The sequence below is a fragment of the Cervus canadensis genome, chromosome 1 (genome assembly GCF_019320065.1).
Source record: "Cervus canadensis isolate Bull #8, Minnesota chromosome 1, ASM1932006v1, whole genome shotgun sequence".
Taxonomy (NCBI): domain Eukaryota; kingdom Metazoa; phylum Chordata; class Mammalia; order Artiodactyla; family Cervidae; genus Cervus; species Cervus canadensis.
Window position 1 is genome coordinate 25,085,649 of NC_057386.1, and position 17,272 is coordinate 25,102,920.

The 17,272-nt window shown below is 37.5% G+C and overlaps 1 protein-coding gene across 8 annotated transcripts in view; it reads right to left on the minus strand.

Moving 5' to 3' along the window:
• The window catches only part of SPAG9 (sperm associated antigen 9), a 154,114-nt gene that overhangs the window by 36,421 nt on the left and 100,421 nt on the right, over positions 1-17,272 (minus strand). For all 8 annotated transcript variants that reach the window (XM_043471930.1, XM_043471922.1, XM_043471912.1 and 5 more), the window contains 2 exons: positions 7,080-7,201; positions 184-241 (listed from right to left, as the gene is read on the minus strand). In XM_043471930.1, coding sequence (XP_043327865.1) covers positions 184-241; positions 7,080-7,201 — 180 coding nt within the window. The remainder of the gene's footprint in view (positions 1-183; positions 242-7,079; positions 7,202-17,272) is intronic.

Consider the following 17,272-nt stretch of genomic DNA (forward strand, 5'->3'; position numbering starts at 1 on the left):
CAATTAGGTACCATTAACTATCTGCTTGTGCACATGTGTACGCACAGGGTCATACACAGAGAAGGGGAGGAGATAGGGTAGTAAGTCTGCATTTATACTGTGTTTAATTTAGATGTGACACTGATATGGATGAGAAGAAAATTCAGTATCTCTTGTTGCCTGTTAAATTCTGTATATACTTACTTGGTTTCCAACAGTTGTGTATTTTCCAATATAAGATTTTCAACTTCACGACCCATTCCTATCAAAGAAAAAAGATAAAAACTTTGAAAATAAATTTATTAAAACTATATATATAGACTTAAAACAAGCTATAGTCACAAATTTTATTTTAACATTTTATCTGTCCCTCAATAATCTCATTTTGTCTATAATTTCATTTTTATGTTTACTTGCATACATTATAAAATTATAATTATCTACCACAGAACAAAGCTAAAGGTTTTCTTAAGTCTGTATTTTGCTTCTCCTAGATAATATTCCAAAAACAGTGAAGACTTTTCTGCCAAATATTTTTAAAAGTAACAGTATTTAGTGGGGAAAAAAGAATAGCATTAATATGGATGAAAAATCATTTCTAAATCACACTTGATATTGTAGGCTTTTGCCTAAAAATTAGGTCTTATTAATATAGAACAGGCAGAAACAAGAAACAGAACCCCAACACAGATGAAACCTTACCAAAGAAATTATGGTCTTAAAGCCCATGCATTCCATGTAAAGCAAAAACAAAGAACAAGAGATGTTTCATGTGAGAAACAGCATGAAAATAGACACTTAATCCAACAAGTTTTATGCATGATATGAAAGACATTTGAAATCACAATGTTATGATTTAATGCATAATGATTTGGAAAAGACAGAAATTAAGATGATTTCCTTCATTCATAAGGATGCTCTGATATGTTACTAATTCTTTTACAAAATAAACTTGAATTTAATTAGAATGAAAATTCCAGATCAATAATATAAAGGTTTCTTCAAAGTGCCCTCTTTGAAACAATGTTTACTTGTCAATTTATAGAACCTTGCTTAATAACTTAATGAGTACTATAAGGTGGGTGGTAGAATATTCAGTGCAAGATCCAACGTAGTGATCTTCAGGGAGAAGAAAGCTATTTAGTTTGCGACTTGTAAGAAACTGAAGAAATTAAACAACACTAGGGAACATACCTCAAAAAGTTACAAAAACAAAGCAAAGCAAAACACCAACCATTCCATGTTTCATAAGCTAATATTGGAAAATTACATACAGTGGAAGAAATAATATTCATAATCCACCTAAAAAAGGAAACATTTCTAAAGAAAACAACAAAAAACTAAAAGAGCTAACATGTCTCTTTATTTTAAAAAACAGGTAATATTTCAAATAACTAAAAGATAATTTAAAACTCAACCAACCTGGGGAATGCTAGAAGTTCTCTGCTCACTTATGGACTCCTATATTGTCTGTATTATAATTATCTCAGATATTCTCAAAGAACAAGGTACTTCCACCATGAAGAATAAATACCAGAAACAGTAGCTTATTTAATCATCTACATGTTATCCAAAAGCTGAAACTAAACACAAACTAAAACAGTTTCCAAATTCCAATTTAAAAATGAATTTGACAAGATATGTTGAAATATTTGCTTTAAACACTAATGTTAATAAAGCTATAGAGTCAAAAGAAATAGGGTTGAGGTTGGGTGAAAAAGTTTATATAATGACTGCTAAACTCTCAAGCACATAGGGAGATAAGCATAAAAGCTGAAAAATATATGTGGGGAAAATACAGTTGAGCAGAAAAAAAATGAGAAAGCATTAATGAGAAAAGCAGCGAAGACCACCTAGCTTAAAAAGCTGTAACATTAAAGTATTTTAAAAGCATACACACCAGAATATTCCCCTGGGGAAGCAGCCCAAGCAAAAAAATGAATGAGAATCTTAATTAGATTGTTTTCAGAAAGCAAGATCCATACTCATTTATTTCAAAATGAGAGAAAGGAGCCAATAAAATTGAAAAGATGTAGAGAAACCAAACATAATAAAGTATAAATATCATAAACAGGAATATTTTTGAAATATGTGCTCTATGGAAATCATCCTATAATATAGTTTCCAGAGTTTACACATTCTCAGTGAAGAATTCTTCTAAAATCTACCATATAAATTTAATGCATAACCAATACCATTGTCCAAAATTTTCACTTTGAAATGTACTGATAAAAATGATGACTATATGAAAAATGTAACTTGAAGTGGCCATACTTCTATAAATGTCTTCAACTAAGCATAAACTTAGGTGTAACATATTTGGAAAACTTACCCTATTAAAACAAGCAAAAAACTGCCTGATAGTTTTAAAAATAAAACACATCTCATTTGGATTTTAGCACTGATTTGCAAGTTAGGTTTATAGATGGGATTCCAGATTATCTGTTGCTTCCTTGAGGAAGTATGCACAATTTTATTTATTTCTGTATGTGCATTTTTCCAAAAGTACACTCCTCTCTTACAAATTCTCCTGTAAAGGAATTTTAACTTCAAAAATTAAAGAAGTATAGGTTTAGAGGTGAAACAAAACTGTTAGAACTATTTAACAGTCCACTCACTCAGTTGCTGTGCCATATGCCAAAGACTCAACAGTGAGCAAAAGATATAATTGTCTAGGCCATACTGAGCTTATAGTCTAGTCAGGGAGGCAGGCACATTAAAAAACTACAATAAAGTATTATGAAGAGTTGCATAATAAATGTAGTGCTATGGGAAGGCTTCCAAACAACTGAGATTTAACAAGGGGATTGAGGCAGAACTCATAGAGGAGGGCATGCCATTTAGTTAGAGGCAAGAAGGAGATACAGAAACAGATACATAGACTTTCTTTTTTTTTTTAAGGAAGGAGGCAAAAAATCCTCATGATTGGTTTTGAGGGAAGTGAGAGAGATTTAGGATGGAGAAATGAATTGATACATGTTGATATAAGAACAGCCTTGGGGGACATAAAGATGTTGATGAACTGAGTTTTAACTACAAAGCTCTACAAATCATCTTAGAAGTGGTCTAGAGTGCTGTTTGGAAGTAATAGTCTGGTGCTATAGGAAAAAATCTTAGATGGAGAGAAAAAGTTTGGAGCAATGAGCCATGAAAACCCAGAAAAAACAAGAGCAAATAAGACATCCCAAACATGGAAACAAGCCTGGACTAGGAACATCTGAAAGCTGGGCAGAGAAAGGATCCTGCAAAGACTGAAAAGAAATCATCAGAGGCAGGAAAGAATACAGAGAACTCTGATAGGACAGAACCCATAGCAAAGCTGTTTAAAGACAACTGCTATTTGAGAAGTCATGTGAAATAACTGAGAAGGAACTGCTGGAGATAGCAAACAAGAAGGCTATTTCTGGGAAGGTTAGTGTGGGGCAGAATGACAGACTGCAGTCACACGAGGTGCAAGTGAGGATAGGGAAATCCTGCCTGTTAAAAGTAGACACACTTTCAAGAAGTCTGTTTTGTTCACTGGTATGTCAATCTAGAATAGTGCCAGGCACATAATAGACACCTGCCTCACTGATATTGCTGCAAAAAACCATGGCTGGAAACGGGAGGAGAGTCATCTGGTGGAAGGGTACTAAAGATACAGAGTCAGAAGAGGGCAGTAGTTTTATAAAATGGTAAAGACCAGAACATGTTCAAAAGATAACAGAAAGAAGTTAGTTAAAATAGTGAAATTGAAAAAATAAAATTTAATCAACAGTAAGAAAATTAAAGAAAATCTCAAGAATAGGATGAATGAATATATGATTCACAAGTTCTAGAATGTGGCCATGGGGGATAAGTGACAAAAGTGAATGGAGAAAAGAATCACTGGAAATAAAGTTAAAGAATGAGATATCAAGATAAAGGACCAACTGTGGGGGATTATCTTTTTTAAACTATTAAAATTTGAAAAAAGTAATCTAAAACTGAGTACATGCATAATGATTACAAAGACCAGGGAGTTTTACAATAACACAGTAATTGTAAAATGAATAATGAGTTATAGAAATGAACTTATTTATCAACTAAAGACAATTTTAAGGAACTTTGGGAAACAATTTTATCAGTTTAACCATGTTCTAGTTAGTATTACAATGCAATTACTATTGCTGAATAAAACAGAAGAGAAGCCAAGGAGCATTGGAGGTTTCATTTAACATCTTTGACCAAAAGTATTCATATACGCTTAAATCACTTAAGGTAATATATTAAAACTTCAAATCTGGAACATTTTCCAGGTAAATATATAAATATCTGCAAAAGGGAAAAGAGAGTAGTTTACAGTTTATTTCTTTTTTTCAAAGTGGAAAGGAAATCAGGATTTTGTTTTAAGCTATTTATTATGCTTAATTTTCTGACTTAAAGAATGGAAGCTTTCGGAAAAATATTTTATTTAAAAGATGACAATTATTTCTAAGCATTATGTGGCTTCTTATATCTTTACAAGAAACTAAGTTTAGGGCCACCAACCTCAATAATGATATTATTCAATACTGGATTATAAGGAAGCAGAGGGTTAAAAGTACATTTAGAAAGTACTTCACTCTGGTAAATTACCAAGGGGAAGCATGAAGGAATTTTTTGAGAGGTGATATATATTAATTCTGGTGGTGGCTATACAATTCTATGCATTTGTCAAAACAAAAAACTGTGCTTTACTGTATATAAATTTGAGTTGTGTTTAAACATTAAAAATTCTTTTTTCTAACCTTTTTTTGCATCTGTTTCTCAATTTTGGCAGGAAATCAGTTTCTTATGTCAAATCTTAAAAGGAACTTTTCATGCACATTGTAACGTTAACAATTTAATGTTAGTTAGAGCATAAATTTAAATGTAAAAATGGAGTGCTTCTTAAGAATTAATCCTTAAGACATCCTTGAAAAATGCAAGTTCATTCAAAGCTTCCAATGTTTTACTTAAACTTTAGTGGTAGGAGTCTATACCTGACTAAGTTTATTAATGTACTTTCAATCTCTTTTACTTTAAAAAAGCCTATGAGCTCTCTGTAGACAGAAACTGTGTTTCCTTCAAAAAATACTTATTGAGGACATAACTGGTAATCAATAAATTTGACATAAATGAATGCAAGCAACACCTCTCTATATCCACAAGATTGACAAACAGCACCTTTTAAGAACTGTGTAATCTATACTGAATTACTAAGGGATACAAAAAATGTTTGGAGACCAGAATCCATTCCAAAGGCATAGATTTTTAATACTATAATGTATTCAATTTCTATAAGGTCTTAAGTTATAAAGAAAGGCACATCAAAGCTAATTGACAGGAGTCAGATTCATGTAAACTTTTTTTTTTTTTTTTTTACTGCATGGTGCAAGTTGCAAGATCTTAGTTCACCGACTAGGGACCGAAGCTATGACCCCTGCAGTGGAAGTACAGAGTCTTAACCACTGGACCTTCAGGGAAATCTCATTCATGTAATTACTGTTCAAAGGAACTATAAAGATCACTTAGAGCAGGTGCAAACTTTTTGTGTAAAGGCCCAGATGGTGAATATTTTAGGTTTTGTAAACCATATAATCCCTGTTAAGGACAACTTAACTCTGCTATTGTGGGGCAAAAGCAACTACTGTGTGTGGGTGTCTGTGTGTGTGTGTTCCATCCTGACCAACTCTTTGAGACGTTATGGACTGTAGCCTGCCAGGCTGCTCTATCCATGGGATTTTCCAGGCAAGAATACTGGAGTGGGTTGCCATTTCCTCCTCCAGGGGATCCTCCTGACCCAGGGATTGAACCTGCGTCTCTTGCATCTCCTGCATTGCCAGGCAGATTCTTTACCACTGTGCCACCTGGGAAGCCCAAAATCAAGATAAAATGTTTAAAAAAGTGTGACTGTGTCCCAATAAAACTTTATTTGTACACACAAATAATCCAGGAGTCACAGCCTATTCAACCCCTGAATTAGAGCTCAAGTCTTTCTTTTTATACACAAAGAAACTAATGCCCAGAGAGGTTAAGATATTTGGCAAAGGTCATTCACTCCCTGGTGGCTCAGTGGTAAAGAATCTGCTTGCCAATGAAGGAGACCAGGGTTCAATCCATGGGTTAGAAAGATCCCCTGGAGAAGGAAATGGCAATCCACTCCAGCATTCTTGCCTGGGAAATCCCATGGACAGAGGAACCTGGCAGGCTATAGTCCATGGGGTTGTAAAGAGTCAGACAAGACTTAGCAACTGAACAGCAACAACAAACCAGATCAACAGTAGAAGAGCCAAATACAGTATCCTTTTCAAACCAGATAATCTTCAACAACACAAACTCTACAATATTTCTCAAGAAGCTAAAACAGAATACTCTGTGAAATCTCAGAAAAGTCAAGTGAATGTAATGAACTCTATTTAAACCAGGAAGTAACTATCCATCAACCCATAAAATCTATACATCTATATATAACCACATGTATACATATATCACTGTGTTTCTTACATGTAATACTGTTCTCAGAACATAGCAGGAAGGAGTTCAATAAATTGTGTATGTGAATTCAAAATACAAACTAAAAAGCAATTCAATTCTAAATGCATCCATAGGTGAAGACATTTTCATTTAAAACTTTCATGATTTCAAAGAATACATTCCTACTAATTACTTAAAAGCACAATAACTCTGCCCCACTGGACAGTTAGGGACTTTTTTTAAATTTATTTTTGGTTGTGCTGGGTCCTTGATGTGCATTGCAGGCTTTTCTCTAGTTGCAGGCGAGCAAGGGCTACCCTCTAGTTGTAGTGCACAAGCTTCTCAAGTGGTGGCTTCCCTTGTGGAGTACGGGCTCTAAGGCACATGGGGCTCAGTAGCTGCGGCTCCAGGCTCTAGAACACAGGCTCAGTAGTTGTGGTTCACAGGCTTAGCTGCTTCGTGGAGCTTGGGATCTCCCCAGATCACGGGGCAGCCCAGGGTGTCTTGCATTGGCAGGCGGATTCTTTACCACCGAGCCAGCAGGGAAGCCCCAGTTAGGGACATTTTAAAGAAATGTTCCATTGTATCATTTTAAAAATCTATTTTTAAAACAGTATGATACTATTTCAGATAAACTATCATACCTAGTAAATCTGCTCCTTCATCCACATCTCCAATTAGACCTGAACCAGCTGAAGACAGTTCTTCAAAGAGAGATTCTGTATTGCGATCAAAAGCTTTGTTCTCTATGCCTTTGGTGGGAGTGCTAGGCAACAAAAACAAAACCAAATCAACAGATATGTCAAAGATGTTTTTAACAGTGCAAAATGAATACAAAAGGCTAAGTTACATAAGAATTTTAACCTGTAATATTTAATGTAAAATATAATTTAAAAGAATTTCTCACAGGTTTCCTAAGAAATTTTCATTATATTCCACAGAGAAAACTAGTGAAGAAAATACAGAATATTTTTGTGGTGAGATCCTAGCAGACACAAAAACAGCAGCTGAGAGAGTGCACTATTCTGCATTGTTCAGGCGGTGGTCTAAGCCCTTTCATAGATCACCTTATTAAAACCACATCTTCTCTACAAAAGTGCTGCTGCTCTTATTCCAACTTTACAGAAGAGGAAACTAAAGAGGTTATGGCATTTGCCAAAATCATCCAGCAAATGAGTCAGAGGCAGAACTCAAACCTAGGCAGCCAGGCTTCAGAATCCATGATCTTTACCACGATCTATGTTATCTGGGTATAAACTGGAACCACCATTTTATTTTTCTTTTAAGGGCAACTTGGCAAGATCTACTAAAATTTAAAATGCAAATTACCCAGTGACCAAGGACTTGATGTCTAAAATACTCCTACAGGGAATTCCCTGGTGTCCACTGGTTAGGACTTGGCACTTTCACTGTGGTGGCCCAGGTCAGGGAACTAAGATCCTGCAAGCAGTGTGGTATGGGCGGAAAAAAAAATTTTTTTTTTTAAAATAAAAAACCTTACAAAAGCTCTGTCACAAGAAGGCAATTATTATGTAAAAGGACGGTAAGAGCAGCAAAACTTGAAACAATCCAAGTGCTCATTAAAAGGGCACAGATGAAATAAGTTACGTATACATCTAAAAGTTTAAAATTTTAACTTTAAAAACATTAAAATAGAGCTTCAAAAACGAAAGAAACCCATTATATAGAGGTCCTTTTTAAAAAGCAAGTTGCAATACAGGGCATGTAAGCCCTTTTTGAAGCTGTATGGGAGAACGGGGAAATGTGAGTGCCTAAGCATTAATGTTACATTAATAGAAAAAAGTCTGCATAAGATTTCCAGTTAAATATGGTGGAGATAGTAATTTATCACCCAATAATTCAAAAATGCAACTGAAATGACAGTAAAAGAATCTAAAACGCATATGCCCACAAGGACAGAGGGAACAGAAAAAGAAACTACAGCAGACATAACATGAACAAAATTCTATAAGATGGAAAAACATGTGGGTAAACATTTGAAACTGATTTAACTGACCAGACTAAGCTGAAACTTAACCCAGAAGCGTTTAGAGAGAAAGTCAGTATGAGGCCAAAATTCATGAAAAGCTTAGGAATTGACGTAACCAGAAGTCTGCAGACAAAAGTTTGCAAGAGAAACATTAAGATAGAGGGATGGGATGATAGTAAGTACAAGAAGCAGTATGAGAACCTAAATCCAACCCTCCAGAGCAGTGAGACCTCCCTTTTCCTGGCATTACTCCCTGAACAACAGAAGCCAAGGTCAAATGTTATAGGCAGAAAACTGAAGAATCAATATCATTTACTTGTTGTTCACTCGCTAAAGTCGTGTCTAACTCTTGGTGATCTGAAGGGCTGTAGCCCACGAGACTCCTGGACATGGGATTTTCCAGGCCAGTATACCAGAGTGGGCTGCCATTTCCTACTCCAGAGCATCTTCTCAACTGAGGTAAAGAACCCACGTCTCTTACACCTCCTGCATTGGCAGGCAGATTCTTTACAAGTGCCAAAACTTTGTTGTTGTTCAGTCGCTCAGTTGTGTCCGACTCTTTGCAACTCCACAGACTGCAGGTCATGAGGCTTCCCTGTCCTTCACCATCTCCCGGAGCTTGCTTAAACTCATGTGCATTGAGTCAGTGATGCCATCCAACCATCTCATCTTTTGTCACCCCCTTCTCCTCCTGCCTTCTATCTTTTCCAGCATCAGGGTCTTTTCCGATGAGCAATTCTTCATATCAGGTGGCCAAAGTATTGGAGCTTCAGCTTCAGCATCAGTCCTTCCAATGAATATTCAGGGTTGATTTCCTTTAGGATTCACTGGTTTGATCTGCTAGTATTTCAAGAGACTTTCAAGAGTCTACTCTAGCACAAAATTCATAGACATCAGTTCTTCAGGACTCAGTCTTCTTTATGGTCCAACTCTCACATCCATCCATGACTAGTGGAAAAACCAAAGCTTTGACTATACGGATCTTTGTTGGCAAAGTGATGTCTTTGCTTTTTAACATGCTGTCTAGGTTTCTCATAGCTTTCCTTCCAAGGAACGAAAGTCTTTTAATCTCATGACTGCAGTCACCATCCACACTAATTTTGGAGCCCCCCAAAATAAAACCTATCACTGCTTCCACTTTTTTCCTTTCTGTTTGCCATCAAGTGATGGGACTGCATGCCATGATCTTAGTTGCATGTTGAGTTTCAAGTCAACTTTTTAACTCTCCTCTTTCACCCTCATCAAGAGGCTCTTTTTACTCTTCACTTTCTGCCATTAGAGGAATATAATCTGCATATCTGCTGTTGATATATCTCCCAGCAATCTTGATTCTAGCTTGTGATTCATCCAGACCAGCATTTCGCATGATGTACTCTGCAAGTAAGTCAAATAGGGTGACAATATATAGCCCTGTAGTACTCCTTTCCTAATTTTGAACCTGTCAGCTGTTCCATTTAAAGTCGTAGCTGTTGCTTCTTGACCCACTTACACGTTTCTCAGGAGACAGGTATGGTGGTCTGGCACTCCCATCTCTTTAAGATTTGCCACAGTTTGTTATGATCGACACAGTCAAAGGCTTTAGGATAGTCAATGAAGCAGGAGTATAGATGTTCTGTTGGAATTCCCTTGCTTTCTCTATGATCCAGTTAGCGTTGGCAATTTGATCTCTGGTTCCTCTGCCTTTTCTAAACCCAGTTTGTACATCTGGAAGTTTTCAGTTCAGTTCAGTCGCTCAGTTGTGTCTGACTCCTTGCAAACCCATCCACTGCAGCACACCAGGCCTCCCGGTCCATCACCAACTCCTGGAGATTACTCAAACTCACGTCCATCGGGTTGATGATGCCGTCCAACCATCTCATCTTCTTTCGTCCCCTTCTCCTCCTGCCTTCAATCTTTCCCAGCATCAGGGTCTTTCCCAATGAGTCAGTTCTTTGCATCAGGTGGCCAAAGTATTGGAGTTTCAGCTTCAGCATCAATCCTTCCAATGAACATTCAGGACTGATTTCCTTTAGGATGGACTGGTTGGATCTGCTTGATATCCAAGGGACTCTCCAGAGTCTTCTCCAACACTGTAATTCAAAAGCATCAATCCTTCGGCGCTCAGCTTTCTTTATAGTCCAACTCTCACATCCATACGTAACTACTGGGAAAACCATAGCTTTGACTAGATGGAACTTGGCTAGCAAAATAATGTCTTTTCCTTTTAATATGCTGTCTAGGTTGATCATAACTTTTCTTCCAAGGAGCAAGCATCTTTTTATTTCATGACTGCAGTCACCATCTGCAGTGATTTTGGAGCCCACCCCCAAAAAAAGCTGTCACTGTTTCCCCATCTATTTGCCATGAAGAAATGGGACCAGATGCCATGATCTTAGTTTTCTGAATGCTGAGCTTTAAGCCAACTTTTTCACACTCCTCTTTCATTTTCATCAAGAGGCTCTTTAGTTCTTCTTCACTTTCTGCCATTAAGGTGATGCCATCTGCATGTCTGAGGTTATTAATATTTCTCCCAGCAATCTTTATTGCAGCTTGTGCTTCATCCAGCCCGGCGTTTCTCATGATGTACTCTGCATATAAGTTAAATAAGCAGGGTGACAACATACAGCCTTGATGTTGGAACCAGTCTGTTGTTCTATGTCCAGTTCTAACTGTCGCTTCCTGACCTGCATACAGATTTCTCAAGAGGCAGGTCAGGTGGTCTGGTATTACCATCTCCTGAAGAATTTTCCAAAGTTTGTGTGATCCACACAGTCAAAGGCTTTGGCATACTCAATAAAGAAGATGCTTTTCTGGAACTCTCTTGCTTTTTCGATGATCCAGCGGACGTTGGCAATTTGATCTCTGGTTCCTCTGCCTTTTCTAAATCCAGCTTGAACATCTGAAAGTTCATGGCTCACGTACTATTGAAGCCTGGCTTGGAAAATTTTGAGCATTACTTTTCTAGTGTGTGAGATGAGTGCAATTGTGCAATAGTTTGAGCATTCTTTGGCATTGCCTTTCTTTGGGATTGGAATGAAAACTGACCTTTTCCAGTCTTGTGGCCATAGCTGAGTTTTCAAAATTGCTGGTATATTGAATGCAGTACTTTCACAGCATCATCTTTTAAGATTTGAAATAGCTCAACTGAAATTCCATCACCTCCACGCTTTGTTCATAGTGATGCTTCCTAAGGCCCACTTGACTTCACATTCCAGGATGCCTGGCTCTAGGTGAGTGATCATACCATTGTGATTATCTGGGCCATGAAGATCTCTTTTGTGTAGTTCTTCTGTGTATTCTTGTCACCTCTTCTTAACCTCTTCTGCTTCTGTTAGGTCCATACTGTTTTTGTCCTTTACTGTGCCCACCTTTGCACAAAGTGTTCCCTTGGTATCTCTAATTTTCTTTTTTTTTTTTTTAAACATTTATTTTTATTTATTTGACTGCATAGAGTCTTAGTTGTGGCATGTGGGATCTAGTTCCCTGACCAGGGATCAAACCCAGCCCTCTTGTATCAGGAGCGCAGAGTCTTAGCCACTGGACCACCAGGGAATTCCCATCTCTTAATTTTCTTGAAGAGATCTCTAGTCTTTCCTGTTCTGTTGTTTTCCTCTATTTATTTGCACTGATCACTTAGGAAGGCTTTCCTATCTCTCCTTGCTATTCTTTGGAACTCTGCATTCAAATAGGTTTATCTTTCCTTTTCTCATTTGCCTTTCATCTCTCTTTTTACAGCTATTTATAAGGCCTCCTCAGACAGCCATTTTGCCATTTTTCATTTCTTTTTCTTGGGGATGGTCTTGATCCCTGTCTCTCGTACAATGTCGTGAACCTCTGTCCATAGTTCTTCAGGCACTTGATCTATCAGATCTAACCCCTTGAATCTATTCCTCACTTCCACTGTATAATCATAAGTGATTTGATTTAGGTCATACTTGAATGGTCTAGTGGTTTCCCCTATTTTCTTCAATTTAAGTCTGAATTTGGCAATAAGGAGTTCATGATCTGAGCCACAGTCAGCTCCTGGTCTTGTTTTTGCTGACTGTATAGAGTTTCTCCATCTTTGGCTGCAAAGAATATAATCAATCTGATTTCGGTTTTAACCATCTGGTGGTGTGCATGTGTAGAGTCGTCTCTTGGGTTGTTGGAAGAGGGTGTTTGCTATGACCAGTCTGTTCTCTTGGTAAAACTCTATTAGCCTTTACCCTGCTTCATTCTGTACTCCAAGGCCAAATTTACCTGTTACTCCAGGTATTTCTTGACTTCCTACTTTTGTATTCCAGTCCCCTATAATGAAAAGTACATCGTTTTTGGACGCGAGTTCTAGAGGTCTTGTACGTTGTCTTACAACTGTTCAACTTCAGCTTCTTCAGCATTAGTGGTTGGGGCATAGACTTGGATTACTGTGATATTGAATGGTTTGCCTTGGAAACAAACAGAGATCATTCTGTTGTTTTTGAGATTGCATCCAAGTACTGCACTTTGGACTCTTGTTTACTATGATGGCTACTCCATTTCTTCTAAGGGATTCTTGTCCACAATAGTAGATATAATGGTCATCTGAGTTAAATTCACCCACTCCAGTCCATTTTAGTTCACTGATTCCTAAAATGTTGATGTTCACTCTTGCCATCTCCTGTCTGACCACTTCCAATTTGCCTTGATTCACGGACCTAACATTCCAGGTTCCTATGCAATACTGCTCTTTACAGCATCAGACTTTACTTCTATCACCAGTCACATCCACAACTGGGCACTATTTTCGCTTTGACTCCGTCTCTTCATTCCTTCTGGAGTTATTTCTCCACTGATCTCCCATAGAGTATTGGGCACCTACTGACCTGGGGAGTTCATCTTTCAGTGTCCTATCTTTTTGCCTTTTCATACTGCTCATGGGGTTCACCATAGAAGAATACTGAAGTGGTTGCCATTCCCTTCTCCAGTGGACCACGTTTTGGCAGAACTTTCCACCATGACCCATCCGTCTTGGGTGGCCCTACATGGCACGGCTCGTAGTTTCATTGAGTTAAAGAAGTTTTCAGTTCATGTATGACCAAAACCTAGCTTGAAGGCTTTTGAGCATAACCTTACTACATTGCAAAATGAGCACAAATATACAGTATTTTGTACGTTCTTTGGCACTGTCTTTCTTTGGGATTAGAATGAAAACTGACCTTTTCTAGTCCTGTGGCCACTGCTGAGTCTTCCAGATTTGCTGATATATTGAGTACAGTACTTTATCAGCACCATCTTTTATCAATTTTAACAGCTCAGCTGGAATTTCATCACCTCCACTAGCATTATTTTTAGTAATGTTTCCTAAGGCCCATTTGACTTTGCACTCCAGGATGTCAGGCTCTAGGTCAGTGACCACACCATCGTGGTTATCTGCATCACTAAGACCTTTTCTGTATATAATTCTTCTGTGTAGTCAGGCCACGTCTTTTTAATCTTTTACGTAAGTATGAGCAAAACAGCCAAAAAACACCAGATATCCAAAGAAAGCCTCCATTATAAAATTAAAAGCCCTAAAGTCATGGACTGTGATAGGGTACTCAGAATAAAAGGAGACAATGAATGCAAACAGCAGCAAAAATTTGGGGGGAAAAAAAAACAAACAACACAATAATTTTATTTTCATAATAAAGCTACATCCACAAGGGAATTGTAGGATGTTATAAAAAAGTAACCATCCAAGAAAAAGCTTTTAAGGAAAAAAAATGTTGACAGTTGAGAGATAAAGTTGGGGAAATCATCCAGAAATTACAACAAAAATAGAAGAGAGAGAAAAAAAAGAGGGAAAGGGGATTTATGAGTATCGGTTCAGAATGTTCAGTATCTACCTAATAGTTCCAGAAAGAGAGAAGACAAAGAGAAATAAAGAAAAAATTTCTCAACTGGAAATAAAAATTTGCAGATGAAACACGTTACCTCAGATACAGAAGAAGACCCCTACATCATCATGAATTTTTAGAAAGGAAAAAACAGAGCAACAACAAATAGGGACAAAGATCCTAAAACTTACAAAGAATATATATAAAAAAGCAAGAGTCCACATAGCAACACTCCAAACTGACCATGATAATGAATTAATGTCTTCACAATTCTGAAGAAAAACTTACAAAGATTTTCCAATATAGAATTCTGTATCCAATCAAACTATGAATCATCCCTTTAAATGACATATATCACATTCAAGTTCTCAAAAAACTTAGTTGCAAACAGTCTTTTCCAGGAAGGCTAGTAGGAATATGTTCTGCCAAAACAAAGGCATAAATCAAGAAGCAAGATGACATGAAGCAGAAGATATTAAGAAGAGGTGGCAAGAATACACAGAAGATACACATACAATAAAGATACACATGCAAAAAATAAATACATACACATACAAGAAATACACATACAAAAAAAGATCTTAATGACCTGGATAACTGTGATGGTGTGATCACTCACCTAGAGCCAGACATCCTGGAGTGCAAAGTCAAGTGGGCCTTAGGAGGCATCACTAAAAACAAGGCTAGTGGAGTTGAGGAATTCCAGCTTAGCTATTTCAAGTCCTAAAAGATGATGATGTTAAAGTGCTGCACTCGATTTGCCAGCAAATTTGGAAACTCAGCAATGGCCACAGGACTGGAAAAGGTCAGTTTTCATTCCAATCCCAAAGAAGGGCAATGCCAAAGAATGCTCAAGCTACCACACAATTGCACTCATTTCACATGCTAGCAAGGTCATGCTCCAAACCCTCCAAGCTAGGTTTGAACAGTATGTGAACAACCAAGAACTTCCAGATGTACAAGCTGGATTTAGAAAAGGCAGAGAGGAACCAGAGCTCAAATTGCCAACATCTGCTGGATCATCAAAAAAGCAAGAGAATTCCAGAAAAACATCTACTTTGCTTCACTGACTAGGCTAAAGCCTTTGACTGTGTGGATCACAACAAACTATGGAAAATTCTTCAAGAGATGGGAATACCAGACCACCGTACCTGCCTCCTGAGAAACCTGTATGCAGGTCAAGAAGCAACAGTTAGAACCAGACATGAACAACAAACTGGTTCCAAATTGGGAAGGAGTATGTCAAGGCTATATATTGTCACCCTGCTTATTTAACTTATATGCAGAGTACATCATGCAAAATGCTGGGCTGCATGAAGCATGAACTAGAATCAAGATTGCTCGGAGAAATATCAATAATCTCAGATATGCTGATGACAACACCCTTATGGCAGAAAGTGAAGAGGACTAAAGAGCCTCTTGATGAAAGTAAAAGAGAGTGAAAAAGCTGACTTAAAACTCAACATTCAGAAAACTAAGATCATGGCATCTGGTCCTATCACTTCATGGCAAATAGACAGGACAACAATGGAAACAGTAAAAGACTATTTTCTTGGGCTCCAAAATCACTGTGGGATGGCGACTGCAGCCAGGCGTTTGCTCCTTGGAAGAAAAGCCATGACAAACCTAGAGAGTGTATTAAAAAGCAGAGACATTACTTTGTGGACAAAGGTCCATCTAGTCAAAGCTATGGTTTTTCCAGTAGTCATATATGGATGTGAGAGCTGGCCCATAAAGAAGGCTGAGCACAGAATTGATGCTTTCGAACTGTAGTAATAGAGAAGACTCTTGAGAGTCCTGTGAACTGCAAGGAGATCAAATCAGTCAATCCTAAAGGAAATCAACCCTGAATATTCATTGGATGAATATTCATTCAGCTGAAGCTGAAGCCCCAATACTTTGGCCACCTGATGCGAAGAGCCGACTCATTTGAAAAGACCCTGATGCTGGGAAAGATAGAAGGCAGGAGAAGGGGATGACAAAAGAAGAGATGGCTGGATGGCATCACTGACTCAATGCACATGAGTTTAAGCAAGCTCCAGGAGATGATGAAGGACAGGTCCATGGGGTCGCAGAGTGTCAAACATGACTAAGCAACTGAACAACAACAACAACAAGATGACATGGGCCCAGGAGACAGAACAGAGGAGAGACATGAAAAGAATTCCCAGCAAGAAAATGAGAACAAATTCCAGGACCTGAGCAAACACAATAAAGTCCAGCATTGGAGAATGGAAATAAATGCTGCCAAGAAACTGGTTTTATATTTGGCCATTTGAGAATGTTTACATTTATGATTTGCTGGGTATCTGTCGGCGAATTAGTGATAGGTGTGTAGAAACCTAAGCAAAAGAAAGAAAACAGAAACAAAAAAACCCTGAGACTTTACTAAAAATTAAAGAAAATCAAAGAAAGGAAATGTCATCATAGCATAATCTGTGACTAGGCTGTTGTTAGTATTTATATAATCATAATGATACAAACAGTGAATCTTAATTTAAATGAAACTGAAATATAATTATATTGGGAGAATGAAAGGAAAGATGATGGTTTAAATAGCTATGTCCTTGTCATCTTTCACTATAAAGTCAATAGGTAATAATGCAGCCTTTTTTAAACCCGTGATCCTAACGTGATCCACAGAATTCAGAAAATGATGAGTGACTATTTGCTCAATTTTTTCAAAGGAAGTACATAGCTAGTACTGTTCTAGACACACAGGAGTATAGTTAATTCACTATACAAACAGGGTGCTGTAGGGCATTATGACTTGATTTTCTCACAGAATCTCAACTGAAAAAGAGAGAGACCAAAGAAGAATAGCACAGGAAGATGTGATTTAGATACCTGAAGATAAATACGCAAAGTGACATGAGAGGTGATAAGAGATATCCTCTTGAGAATGGGAATGAAGGGTCAGGAGAGGCAAGGGGCTACTACTGCCTTTCATATTTTGTATTACCATTTGACCTTAATACTGCATACATACGTTGAAAAAAAAAGTGTTAGTTGCTCAGTAGTGTTCAATTCTTTG